Source organism: Ceraceosorus guamensis, assembly GCF_003144195.1.
Source record: "Ceraceosorus guamensis strain MCA 4658 unplaced genomic scaffold IE81scaffold_6, whole genome shotgun sequence".
NCBI lineage: Eukaryota > Fungi > Basidiomycota > Exobasidiomycetes > Ceraceosorales > Ceraceosoraceae > Ceraceosorus > Ceraceosorus guamensis.
In genome coordinates, this window is record NW_020290001.1 from 262,784 (window position 1) to 275,539 (window position 12,756).

Consider the following 12,756-nt stretch of genomic DNA (forward strand, 5'->3'; position numbering starts at 1 on the left):
TCGATACTGGCACTCGAGTGAAATTGTCGCGATGTGCGCGTGTGCAGCTCAAGCCTCTCTGTGCGGTGTCTGACGCAGTGTGCAATGAAGTCGTACTCGTCCGATGAACGCGTCAATGGGAGGTGAACATTGCCCTATGGCGACAGACACGCTTGAGTGTAAGTGCACATCGGGATTCGCTGATGGATCGAGCTATGGCATTGCACCGCTGTGCGGTTTCAAAGGTGCGCGATGGGAGCGCATTCAAGCTTAGTTCTCCTCAATGGCGCAGATGGCATCCACCTTGGCAGCGCTGGGAGAGTTGGGGTCCCAAACGTGTCCGAGCCAGCCTTTGGCCAAGTTGCGAGCGAGCCTGAAAGAGGTGAATTGAAAAAAGTCAGGCATTGCGTGGGCTGGAGCCCCATGCAGAGCAACGAGCGTGGCAGCACTCACTCGAGACCAACGACGCGCTGACCGAAACACAAGACTTGAGCGTTGTTCGAGAGCACAGAGCGCTCGACAGAGAAGGGGTCGTGAGCAGTAACGGCGCGGACACCCTTTACTTTGTTGGCAGAGATGGCGACGCCGAGACCAGTGCCGCAAACAAGCAGAGCGCGGTCAACCTCGCCAGAGGCGACCTTTTGCGCAGCCAGCTTGGCAACGTTGGGGTAGGCTGCCGGGCAAGACAAGGAGGCGGGCGTTGCAGGTCAGCAGACATCAGAGCATGCGCATGTAAGGGCAGCATGCTCACCAGTCTTGTCAGTGGAGCTGTTCACACCGACATCGACGATGTTCTTCACGCGAGGGTCCTTCTTGAAATCGGCAATGATTGCGTCCTTGTATTGACTGTAATGAGCAACAGTCAGCAAACCTGGCGCACACGCATCGAAACACACTCTCGCCTACTCACACGCCAGCCTCTGCGAAGCGTCGAGCGAATTGCGACCTTTCGAGTAAGCAAAGATTCTTTGCGCTGAAAAGGGATGGGGGGCATTCTACATGCACGCTCCTTGGAGCGACTCACCATCGGCGGCAAAAGCAATGTTCCAAGATGGTGCAGACATTTTGTGAGAGTGTATGACTGGCAGTCTTCTATGATGTGTCGTTGATTCCTGGTAGTGAAGATTATGAGTGACGAACGCAAAGCTCACTCGCTGGCGATTGTTGAGATCAGATGCAACGCACAAATGAACTTCACTCACGACTCACAGAACTTCGACGCACATCGCAAGCACCAGCAGCAGCAGCGAGCACCACGTCGGCGTCCTTTGACATTTACGTTCTGCGTTAGACGATCCGATCGCGCACGGCAGCTCTCCACGGGCGCCATGCACCTCGCAGCTGCGCATTGAATTCCCCGCCGTGACACGCTCGCTTAAAGTCCGCGCGTGCGCACGCGGCGCTGCAAACTTACGACGTGATGTGGAGGCGAAATCCTGCAATCACGAATCAAGAATGGCACCGAATGCGCTGCAGCAGTCAGACTCAACAAACACTCGTGACTGCATGGACGCCTGCGACCGCTTTTGGGTCGCTATATGCACATCTTGCAGTGTGAGCATATAAGTCTTGAGTGATCAAGTGGTCACGAGTCACGAGCGAGTACGAGGGTGTATTCACGTGATTGAGCCTGTTGGCCCAGCGCAAGTAGGCACGCACGCACGTGGCTGATTCTGGAGCACCCTGCGCGCAGGCTCACTCAAATCAATGTGTCCCCCGATTGACCTGACCACGACAGCAAAAGACGCAAGATACAAACGCTGCACAAGCAGAGTGAAGCACGACTTTATGTGCACCTTGGGCCATACAGAGGAGCGCTGATCCGATGCGAAGCAATTGAGTCACAATGGATCGGCCTTACGCGAGGTCTGAGGCTATGCGCCAAACACATTGTCACGGACCCCTGCACACCAACTGGGAGCGTTTTGTGATAGACAGCAGTAGTGGTACGAGCAGCCTTTCGACCCAGAACATGCCATTTCTGCTTCTTGTCTCCGTGTAAATTTATGTCGCACTCCCCGCTTCTCCCACCTCCCGCGCATCTCTTCTGGCTCTGATCGAGCGACCTGGATGATTACTGTTGAGCGGCGGCTGCCCTAGCTTGCACTCGCTCAAAGAACTCGCTGACCTTCCTTTCAACACCGCGCCTGTCGCCAGTCTTTGACTCCAGAATAGTGATGATCTCCGACGGCTCGAGCTGAGTGGCACCCGCTGCTGGATGCGCTCCTTGAATCAGAGCGGCAACTTCGGCCTCAGATGGAAGGGCGTACTGATTGTGCGCCGGCTCCCAAGCCAGAGGACCGACGCCTCGGATTTTGGCCTCGTGCGCAGCTCGGTCCTTCTCGGATGGGAAAGTCTTGGGCTGTGGCAGCCCGCTCAAGAAAGGCACGTCGATCTTGAGTCCGGCCTTTCTTGCTTGCGCCTCGTTTCCAAAAAAGAGGTCATTGACGTGCTCATCCTTCACACTCTCAAGATCCGAAGGATCCCAAGCTGCTCTTCCTTCGCGACGTTTGCCCGTGTTCGGATCTTTCGTGAGGACGTGAGTGACCCCGGTGTGGAAATCACGACCGGCAGACAGGTCGCAGAATGCAGTAGCGAGTCGCATGTCGAAACGAAAGGCCTCGGCGATGTCTAGACGGCGTGCGGCAGTGATCGCCTTGAGGGAGACCTTGATGCTCCGCGGTGACTTGGACTGCAACGTCTCGAGCGTCTTCTGAGCCCATTGAGCTACTGCGCCGGACACCGACGTCACGCCAAGGCCGATGAGCTGTTTCGCCGTTTGAGTGTCGTCCGAGCCATTCGAAAGCTCTGCCAGTGCTGCGAAGATTTGCTCAGCCTTCTCGAGGCCGAAGACGTGATCAAGGGCAACGCGTCTAGCGCCAACGAGGGGCGTGTCAGCAAAAATTTGAGGACCCTTCTCGTTGTCCGAGGCGGCGAACGGATCGACAGTGTACTCTGTCAATGCACGCGCGACCTGTTCAGTGGTGGCATTGATGGGGAGAGTGCGCAGCCGGTCCAGCGCTTCAGATAGGAGGCGTTTTGGAATGAAGTGCGTCGCCAGTCCAGCCAGACTGCGAGCATCGAGCTTGTCAGTAGGGCGTGATGGCCGGTCAGCGTATCAACAATGGCACTCACTATGCTTCCTCGCCAGATATTTGGGTGCCAGTCGTGCCGAGGTAGTAGCCGACGCGACCGTCCAGTCGAGAAAGTACCCTTGTCACACCCACATCCGGCCAGTACCCAATGCCAGTCTCGGGCATGGCAAATCGTGTGTTTTCCGTGGCAATGCGAATGGGTGCGTGAACCGAGAGACCAACTCCGCCTCCCACTACAAGGCGCCCGTAGAAGAACGAGCGATGAGTCAATACGCATACAGAGCTCGTCTACGTGCACACACTCACTGGTGATGCCGTCCATGACGGACACGAAAGTCTTGTTGGTGCGCTTTTGCAGCGTAGCAATAGCAAAGTCGACCTCGAACTCGGCTTTGAAGAACGTGAGCGCTTGAGCCCGCACGTTGGGGTCCTGCGAAGCCGCAGCTTCGACGACGCTCTTGACGTCTCCACCAGAGCAGAGACCCCGGCCTACCCCGCGCAGCAAGATGATCGGCGCATCCGTCTTGGAGATGGTCTGGGAATTCCATGCTCGTCAGCATGTGGCGCTTGGCAATGATGTAGACAAGGTAACTTACGTGCAGAGCCTCGCCAATCAGCGTGACCATGTCAAGGTCGAGGGCGTTGAGCGCTTTCGGCCGGTTGAGGACGATGGTCCGAAGCGGGCCTTCGCTTAGTTGCTGTACTTTCGGCTCCTTCCCCGATTCCCCGCCTCCAGTTCTGCTCGCTGTAGCGGCCTGCTTTGCCACAGCAGCGCCGGCTGAGCTCGGGTGGGAAGAGGAGGAGGCGCTCCTTCCCCTCCCACCAGGGGCGCCAAAGGCTTGCATAGCTGGCGGACCTCGCGGGTTGCCGGAGAGGTGCGAAGAGATCTGGGAGAGCCTTCGAGACATGTGTGGCGTCGATGTGCTGATCAGTTTGAGATTGGCGTGGCGAGCCGCGGATGATGCTTGGACCCGAGCCGAGAGGAGGGTGTTGCAGTGACGTTGCAGGGCCGGTCGTGCGAGACGTGCGAAGGATGGTTGTCCAGCCTGTGCGAACATGGCCTTGCCAAATGTCCGCTCTCAATCAGGCACCAGTAAAGGCAAGCTGAGCAGGACAAAAAGGGGCTCGGCAGGTAGGCTGATTGGTCAAGCTTGCGTGAAGTCTGTGAATGCAGTCACAGTGTGGGCAAGTTGAACGATGGTGCTACGACTCAATACCCAGCGTCACGTCAAGCCACGATCCGTGAGTTGGTCGCAAGTGATCATCGCTAAGCGGCAGAGGCTCCGTCGCGAGCAAAACGAAATTCCCGCCAAGTGGAGCGCGACGTCCTGGCGGTTCGAGAACAATTTGCTTTTCTCTTTTCGTCGGGTGCGTGCATTCAGCCTTTCGAAGGCGCGCGCAGTGGATGACACGACCCAGGTGCGTGATTCACGATTGTTCACGGCTCACACGCGGTGTGCGGCTGCATATGAAGCAAAACACCGATTCGGTCCCTCCGCAATCGAGACACAACATCATCCCCACTACGACGCGCTCATCACAAAAGCCGTGATATATCGTGGATCGAAACAAGACATTCGTGATTTTGTTGCGAGGATTGCAGAAGAGATCAGGTGCATCTATAAACACATCGTTACGGTGACGTGGGAAGACTGCGAGCGTGAGGAAGCGCGAGAAGCATCGAGGGGGTGATGGAGCGTGGCGGGAGCGAGTGGATCAATGAGCATCTCCAAGAGGCACAAATGCGAAGGGGAAGATGGCAGCAGTGTTGAAGATTCCGGCGATCCAGAACTTCTTGCCGAGAGTTCTGGTGGGCTTGGTGCCTGGGTGGAACTTGAAGATGAGAGTGTAGAAGATACCACCAATGGCACCGAAGGCACCGACTGCGCCTGCCACCGTACCGCTGTTCTTTGGTCGGATGTGAGGGTAGACGGCGTAGGCTGCTCCATTGGCTGCGAAACCGGTGGTAGCAATGCCGACAATGAAGCCCAGCACGCCGCCAAGAGTTGGGGGTGCGCCTTGGTCGACGTAGAAGCCAAGTCCAATCATGAGTACACCTTGCATGATATTCATGGCGATGAGGAACACTACCTTGGCGCGCACACCAAGGCCGCGAGGACGGAAGCGGTTGTAGAGAATGTCGCAAAGGATGCCACCGAGAGGACGAGCGTACAAGTTGAGCAGGCCGTAAGTTGAGGCTGCGTAGGCGGCATCGGCAACGGAAAAGCTAGGACCAGCAAACAGCCCGTAGATCAGCTGAGGCAGAGCAGCATCCATGGCCGTCTCGAGACCAAAGGTGATGCAGTAGCTGAGCGCGACCATCCAAACTCGTAGGTCAAGGGCAATATCCAGGGCAGCGCGAGCAGTGAGAGGTTCAGATTGAGCTGCGTCATTCTTGTCGAACTGCTCTCCTGTCTCGTGGAAGTCCGACGTCTTCGCGGGAGCGTGGCGGGTGACGACCTTCTCGCTGCCCTGCTCTTGAGCACCTTCGCGCATGCGCTCCTGCTCACGGATCTCTCTCGGATCCAGTTGAACATCTTGACCAGCAGCGACAGCCATGGCGGTACCTGGGAGTTGATGACGCTGCCACCACTTGCCGGCTGGGTGGTCGCGACCTAACAGCATCAGCACAGCAGCGACGACGAGGAGCAAAGGCACGGGCAGTGCCAAGAAGGCGATACGCCAAGCGAGGTGGGTGCTGAGGCCAGCGCGGTGCAAGCCTTCAAAGGTGTTGATCATCAATACAGGGCTCAGACCGCCGCCGAGGTTGCCCCAGCCGCCCGAGAAAGCGTTGGCGGTTCCCACGATGGTCTTGTCGAAGAAGGCGGTGGTCCAAGCTTGAGTGGGCACGAAAGTTCCTCCGAGAATCGACTAGCAATATGAGGTAGCCGACGTCAGAATCTGGTCGCAAGTGCACGCCGACACTTTCGTACTCACGATGAAGAAACGAATGGTCTCAAGCCCACCGAGGTTGCTGATGGTCGGGACGAGAGCCGAGGGAATGGCACCTACGACCAAAAGAGTAGCAAGGACTTTGCGAGGTCCCCACTTGTCCACGGCAGGTCCAACGAGGAACCGGACGACGGCAGTACCGGCAAGAGAGCACAGGTTGCTGTTTGCAACTTGGTCTGCTGTGAGTCTCAGGTCGACTCTGACGGCTTCTGTCATCAAGGCTGCGAAAGCGAACCAGCAGATGAAGGCGGTGAAGAATCCCAGTGTGGCGAGCCAGAAGGCAGTAGAGTAGGGGTCCCAGAACCGGAAAATGGGGAATGTGTAACTTTTACCGTTGACGGGGTTCACCACTGCAGGCTCCCACAGAGAGGCCCATCTGAACTTGAGCTGTCCTGCTCGGGCTTGCCTCTGCGTCTCGGACACATACGCCTCCGTGGTAGCCACACCACCTGCGGACATGGGGACGATGGCGTCCTCTTGAGCTGTGCCGCGCTTCTCATCGTGGGTGGACGAAGGTGTGGAGGATGAGCCCTCTCGGGGAGAGTATTGAGGCGCACTCATCTTGTGCGACCGAAAGGCAAGGGTCGAGCTGGATGACGCGCGGGTGCTAAGTGAGGCGCAGCAGAGGGCAGTTGTGAGGTGAACGTGTAGTGATCAGACCGAAGGGAGGATGGACGGTTGAGGTGTGGAGAAGGGGAGAGATAATGGTCGAGCTTCGATCCGCTCGGATCAAATACCTTTCCGACGCTCGTTTCTTCGATAGCTGCTCAATCGTGCGTGCTGCCTCGACGTGAAACTGCTCTTCGATCGCTGGCCAATCAGTGAAGGGAACGAGCGAATCGGTGCCGCCCTGGGATCGGTCTGTCACCGCGGATGCTGGGCTCGGTGACAGCCAAAGCGACATCGCCTGCTGCTGGATCATACAGTACCGATCGGTCCAACGATGGCTAGAATTCGATACGCTGTGTTTCAAATCGAGACGCTGTGTCCTGCGAAGCCTGCCCCTGCTTCCACTACACTCTTGACTATGTGACTTGAGTCAGTTTGGGCCGTTTGCCGAGCGTTCATGGCAAGCGATGAAGCGATAAGGGGGCTTCCAGACCTGGAGTTCGCGCCCAAAAAAGTTCTGGCCAATGAGAGCCCATACTGCAGACTCCCCGTAAGATTGGAACGAGTAGGGAGGTCTGCCGTCTGCGGCACGATCCATGCTGTGTCCACTTGGCAGCCAGCAGCCTTCGAGAGGCCTTGTGTTTCGAATCTGCGAAGAACGTCGTAGATAAGGTAGAGCGCACGAGAGGGTCGCCCATCAGTCTTGAGTCTCAACCACAAACCTGCTGCATGAAAGCTTGCAGCTGCCCGAGTGTCTGCTGCATGTGTGCCTGCCTGACAGACCGCAGCCGCAGCTTTTCCTTCCTCTGCTGGTGCTGTCGCTGCTGGCCTAAGCTTATCGCTATGATAAGGGATGCAGCAGCCATGCAGCGCTGCAGATTTGCGACGCGCTTGATGCCGACAAGCTGCCGGCACCGCGCCACCGCGTCGTCGTCGTCGTCGTGTGCGTGCGTGCGTGCGTGCGTGCGTGCGTGCGTGCGTGCGTGCAATCGTGAATATGAGACAAGCTCAGCGTTGTACTGCGTGCCCTGGTGAGACTCGTGACTGGCCCTCATAAGAATGAAACGACAAACTCACACTCAACTGTCACAGAATAGGCTATAGAGAGCGACGGCTACCTCGATCGAATAATCGTTCGGGACATGACGTCGCTCGAAGCGTCATGGTGTAGACATCACAATCAGAATAGCATTTGACGGTGCTGTCTCTTTCACGAATCCGCATCCTAATTCGTCTTGGGGCGGCATCGATGCCCAAGACGTATCAAGGAACAAAACACAACAATCTCTGTGAAGCGCGCGCTGCTGCTCCGTGCTAGCTGCTCCGTGCGCTGTCAGAGAAGTGACGTGCAGCAACCTTCATGAGAGCTTCGGGATCCTATGAGACGCCTCGCGGTCTTTGAAGACGCCGGAGTTCATCTCGTAGAAGAAGGCTCTTAGTGCTGACCGCAAGCAACCGAATCTAGACTTTGGGTGATAGCCAATAGGACATGCAGAGCCAAGTGCTAGCTTGATTCATGTCGCTCCTCGCAGTGCACCAGCCTGACCGGGAACTTGCAACGCCAACGACTGTCCAGTCCTTCCTACCTACTCTGCATTCACACGCGGATTTCGTAAGGTGTGGCTTGGCAATCAATCAAGGCCACGCAGGAACCAAAGGCTCATGCTGCCGCACTCCTCTGGTAGGCTATAGCAGCGGTGGCTTGCGCCTCAGGTCGACTTCCTTATCGCGCGCGATCCAGGCTTGGCGACTTTGCAGGTCCGCGATCAAAGATAATCCTAAACGACGATGGGGCTCGCAGCGCCTAGACTCGCGGTTAGCTTGAGAGTCCGAATGACAGCCTACCTCCCAGCGCTCCAGACCGAGCCGTTCATCCAATGGCGTCGTGACGATCGAAAGACCAGACCGGTCCTTCCGGGCGACAAGATATCACCAACCAATCACAAAGAAGAAGCTCCATCGACGCAGGTGAGATTTCACGGTGAGCGTCTCTTGGACTAGCAAGTCCGCACAACGGAGCATGTACACCTTCCACAAGCAATTCATTCGGGCGTCCGTGTGTGTGTGTGTGTGTGTGTGTGTGTGTGTGTGTGTGTGTGTGTGTGTGAAAGGCATGATCATGAGCTGATGTGTGTAAAGGCCGATGTCTGATGAATATCCTGTGAGTGGCGAGCGTAAGAGTGGCAAATGGAGCGGTGTTCGATGTCTGTGGGGCCGGTTAGTGGAAAGTTGAAAGCAGTAAGGATGCCGAAAGCAGCAAGCATCGGGCATTTTCGAGTCATGCAGAACGCAAATCGCAGCAGAGCAGCGGCTGTAAGCCTGCCAGACGAAGCCGAGTGCAAATTCAGCACTGCCTCAGCTACTTGCCCGCGACGGTGCGCGAGGTACGTTTGTTCCATGCTTGATCGACAATCGCAGTGTTTTCAAAATCGAGCAGAGTCTTGTTGCTTGCGGAGCCATTCAAAGGGCGGCCGAGAGCGCCCTGCGAAATACGACGCCGGTCCAGCTCCGTGAGCTCTCCTTTCGGCATTCTGTGCACCTTCTCGAGGTTGGCGCTGCCCTTGGAAGGGTATCTTTCCGATACCTCTGCGTGGGCTTGTGAGCTCACCAGCTTGTCGTACGTGGCTTTATGATTCTGATCTTTGTTAAAGCCACCGGCAGATGCCGGTCTGACCGTCGGGTCGTTGCTGAGCTCAGGTTGGTGATCGAGGGTCATCGATGTGGGACGCGACCTTCGAAAGCGATCCATCGACGACGCGCCGTCTTTGGAAAGGCGCACGCTTTGGCGCCATTCCTTTGCGCGTTGTGTCGCGTCCGAGCGCTCGTCCTTCTTTACGCTGCCATCCCTTTCACCTAGTATGAGGAGCTGATTCATCGATCGACGATACTGCGATTGAGCTGCACCTGTGGAGGCTTGCTGGCGCAGCTGCTCCTCGGCTTGAGCTGCAGCCACTGCTGCCTCGTGTGCGCGCACGCGCTCGCGAAGATGCATCGTCTTGCGTTCTTCTGCCACCTTTTGCTCCCAATGCTGCTTCGCGAGCTCTAGCTCAAACGTTGCTGACACTCTCGATTGTTTGGCAGCGAGCTTGGCTTTGTGGCGTTCTTGCAGCTCCGCCATGGTCATGTGCACAGCACCGGAAGGCCCGGACTCGTTCGCGATTCCCTTGACGGCGTCTGCGGGCCAGTCGATCGAGCTGTTGCGGTATGAAAGGGTTGAACGACGTCGGCTCGCAGGCACGGTGCCATTGATGACTCGTCGCGGCGAATCTGGAGCCTTTGCCGTCAGATCGAATTGCGTCTTGGAAGCTCGCGGCTCAGGCGCATCCAACATGCCGCGGCCGACCGAGGCTTCTGGACTATTAGCACCCGTTCTGGCTGGCAAGTGCAAAGGCCGAAGCTGGGGAGGCGCCGTAGGCGGGAAAGCCAAGTCTGCCTGCAACTCTGCGCTCATATCAAATCTTGGACCTTGTTCGCTAAAGCGGCGCCCCGCATCGAAAGACCTTTGCGGCTCGTACACGCCATCCTGGCTGGTCTGCGTAGGTAGGCTATCTTCTGGAGATGAGAGGCGAACTTCGTCCTCGATCATGGTTCTGAAGCCTTGGCTCAGCTCGTCCTGCGCCAGGGACAGCAGGCTAGGTAACATCGGGGCCGAAACGACCCTCGACCGCTTGGTGCGGTCATCACTAGTCCAAGGCGCGGGCTTGCTGGATGTCGTACCAGGTGCAAAGTTGACACTCCGTCGCCCACCGTCGCCTCGAAGGGGGGCATGGTAGCTGCCTGTAGCGCTCAGTGCCTCTTCAGGTGCGCTTGGAGGTGTTCCAGCTGGCAAAGCACTGTGCAATGAGGAAATGCTCTGGCGGATGTTGGCAATCTCGTCAAGTAGTCGTTGCCGCTCTTGAAGATCAGCACTTCTTGCTGGAGGATCATCGCCGCGGGCGGGATTGGCTGCCGCTACAGCAGTAGGAAAGCGAACGGCGTTGCCCGCATACATCGTGTCTGACCTGCCGACGTTTTCGTTGCGGCTCAGGCCCTTGACACTGTCAGCAAAACTGACGTGTGAGTTGCTCCTCGCGGGCGCAGTCGCGCCGTAGAAGATACTGCGCTGGACGAATTCATCTCCAGCTTCCGGAATCGGGGAAAGCGATTGGCCTGAGTTGTTTCGGGTGAAGCTGCCACGTGCGAAATGGGACCGATTGTCGGAGGCCTTCTCTTCGGTGGGAGTTCCTTGGCTTCCAAGCTCAGGATCGTCCGTGCGATATCCGTGCCTTCTTTCCCATTCTGCGAGGTCTCTCTGCGCATTGCGAAAGACGTGCTGCGAGGCACGTCTCGCCTGAGCGTTGATTCGTCGATCTTCGTCGTCAGACTTGAGGGCACGCAGATTAGCTCGAAGCTCGGCAAACATCTTGGACTGTAAGGCCAAGCTCATCAAGGTACAGCCGCCGATGACGCCGAGCTCGATCTGTGCGATAGCGTCAAGGGCGGTGGCTGATCAGCTTTGCTGTTGCGCACTGATAGAAGATGGGTGCAGCATCCTAGACTGACCTGGACGGCTTGAGGCAACGGAAACTGACCGTGCTCAAATGTTGGCCTGTGGCGATCGGCGAACAGCTGATCACCGAGCAGGTTGCGAGCGTAGAATTCTTTGAGGCCAGCTGTCGTGTAGCCTGGAGAGGAGGGCGCAGAAGAAGCAAAGGACGCACGATGTGAGCAGCAGCCCAACATGGTGGCAACGACTGTGCAGTCAGGCGACTCACAGTCGATGCCAAGCATCACAATGGTGCTGCCGGTAAGAGCCGATGCTGCAAGGAGGACCAGCGGCTGAATGCGCTTGGATACAGCGATCGAAAAGAAGACGGCGATACACCCGAGGTAGAGCGCCCAGCGAAGTACGAGCTGCTGTATGAGACCGTCACGATGCAACGCCTGGATGAAGAGTCCCAGCGACAGTCCCCCAAGAGACGCAGCCAAAAGAGCAGCGCCAGCGTGCCAGAAGAGCGCTAGAACCCCGCCAATGATGCCCACGACTAAGCAAGCGAGCAAGAAGAGGCCGCGGGTAGTGGGTGAAGGATCGAATATCGCTCTTTCGATACCTAGCTTGAAGATCATGCACTGCTCAGGAGGTGATGGTGAGGTGGTGTGAGCACAGGGGTCGGATTCCCTAGCAGCCAGAGGATTAGCGAGCGAAGGCCCTCACCAACGTCACAAGAGCGAACCAATAGAACCTGGGGTAGGAAGCGTGCGTCAGCGCTCATTCCACATCTGGTCAACATTCCGAGGCAGGAAACCACCTGGCAGCTGAACCATTAGCGATGCCCGGGCAGCGGCTCCGGATGCAGTGGGCGCCAGATTGGTCATTCCCGAGGTACCACTTCTCGGCTTTTGGAGACTCCGACCATCTTACGAGCTGGCCTGACAGCGCGGCCAAGCTGATGCGAGTGGCCCTACATGGCCTCTGAGCCGATCACATTGCAAGCACCACCGCGAGCACGAACGCGGTATCCATGCAACCGCAACATCTATCATCACGCATACGCAAAACGGCGCTGCTGCTGCTGACGATGATGAGACACCGGGCTGCGCTGTGCGGCGCTGAGCTCTTGTGATCGAAGAGCGAGACCGGCCATGAGCAGGGCAGGCGCGGAGATATGTCACCTCGGGTCCAAAGTGCCAAGCCAAGTGGGATCGCAACTGAGACGCGAGGCTGTGATAGCGCGCTCGGTGGATGCTGAGAGGCAATGGCGTCGAGATGCCTTCATCTTGGCAGGTCTATCGCGGCAGAAATCCTGCGAGATCCGCGCTCAGACCCGCGACTCTTGCCATTTCGATTGCCAAGCTCAGCTCTCCGTGCGCATCGATGGTGTTGTTCGCTGCTGCACACGTGTTGGCAGCGAAGAGGCCGCGTCGACGACGAGGAGCTAGGCGCAACTTGCTCACATCGTGTGAGTTAGTCGTGAGTTGAGATCTTATCCCGCCGGCCCGCCGCGTCTTATGTAGCAAACAGCACGCGTGCCACGCACAGGTTAGGGCAAGCTTGCTGTGGTACCGGTACTCTTGACTGTACGTACTTTACAGCGCCGTGAACCTCTCTCTCTCTCTCTCTCTCTCTCTCTCTCTCTCTCTC

The 12,756-nt window shown here is 57.3% G+C and overlaps 4 protein-coding genes across 4 annotated transcripts in view; all 4 read right to left on the bottom strand.

Moving 5' to 3' along the window:
* Positions 1-4: 4 nt before the first annotated feature.
* IE81DRAFT_320408 (putative ribose-5-phosphate isomerase) lies at positions 5-1,204 on the bottom strand. Its single transcript, XM_025513023.1, has 5 exons — positions 1,004-1,204; positions 890-899; positions 731-825; positions 433-652; positions 5-352 (listed from the first exon to the last, which is right to left on the bottom strand). Exons 1-5 carry the CDS (start codon positions 1,041-1,043, stop codon positions 250-252), a joined length of 468 nt encoding a protein of 155 aa, XP_025372385.1. The 5' UTR covers positions 1,044-1,204; the 3' UTR covers positions 5-249.
* Positions 1,205-1,692: 488 nt separating this feature from the next.
* IE81DRAFT_320409 (ClpP/crotonase) lies at positions 1,693-4,324 on the bottom strand. The gene is made up of 4 exons (XM_025513024.1): positions 3,671-4,324; positions 3,381-3,609; positions 3,115-3,307; positions 1,693-3,050 (listed from the first exon to the last, which is right to left on the bottom strand). Exons 1-4 carry the CDS (start codon positions 4,130-4,132, stop codon positions 2,054-2,056), a joined length of 1,881 nt encoding a protein of 626 aa, XP_025372386.1. The 5' UTR covers positions 4,133-4,324; the 3' UTR covers positions 1,693-2,053.
* Positions 4,325-4,790: 466 nt separating this feature from the next.
* On the bottom strand, positions 4,791-6,485 carry IE81DRAFT_286034 (MFS general substrate transporter; the record flags this gene model as incomplete). The annotated part of the gene is made up of 2 exons (XM_025511659.1): positions 4,791-5,945; positions 6,012-6,485. The coding sequence occupies 2 exons, from the start codon at positions 6,483-6,485 to the stop codon at positions 4,791-4,793; spliced, it is 1,629 nt and encodes a 542-aa protein (XP_025372387.1).
* Positions 6,486-8,722: 2,237 nt separating this feature from the next.
* Positions 8,723-12,756, bottom strand: part of IE81DRAFT_320413 (hypothetical protein) — a 5,384-nt gene continuing 1,350 nt past the window's right edge. The window contains exons 2-5 of the mRNA XM_025513025.1: positions 11,830-11,857; positions 11,390-11,744; positions 11,178-11,299; positions 8,723-11,094 (exon numbers count right to left, since the gene is read on the bottom strand). Of these exons, the coding sequence (XP_025372388.1) occupies positions 8,995-11,094; positions 11,178-11,299; positions 11,390-11,744; positions 11,830-11,857 (2,605 nt within the window). The 3' untranslated portion in view covers positions 8,723-8,994. The remainder of the gene's footprint in view (positions 11,095-11,177; positions 11,300-11,389; positions 11,745-11,829; positions 11,858-12,756) is intronic.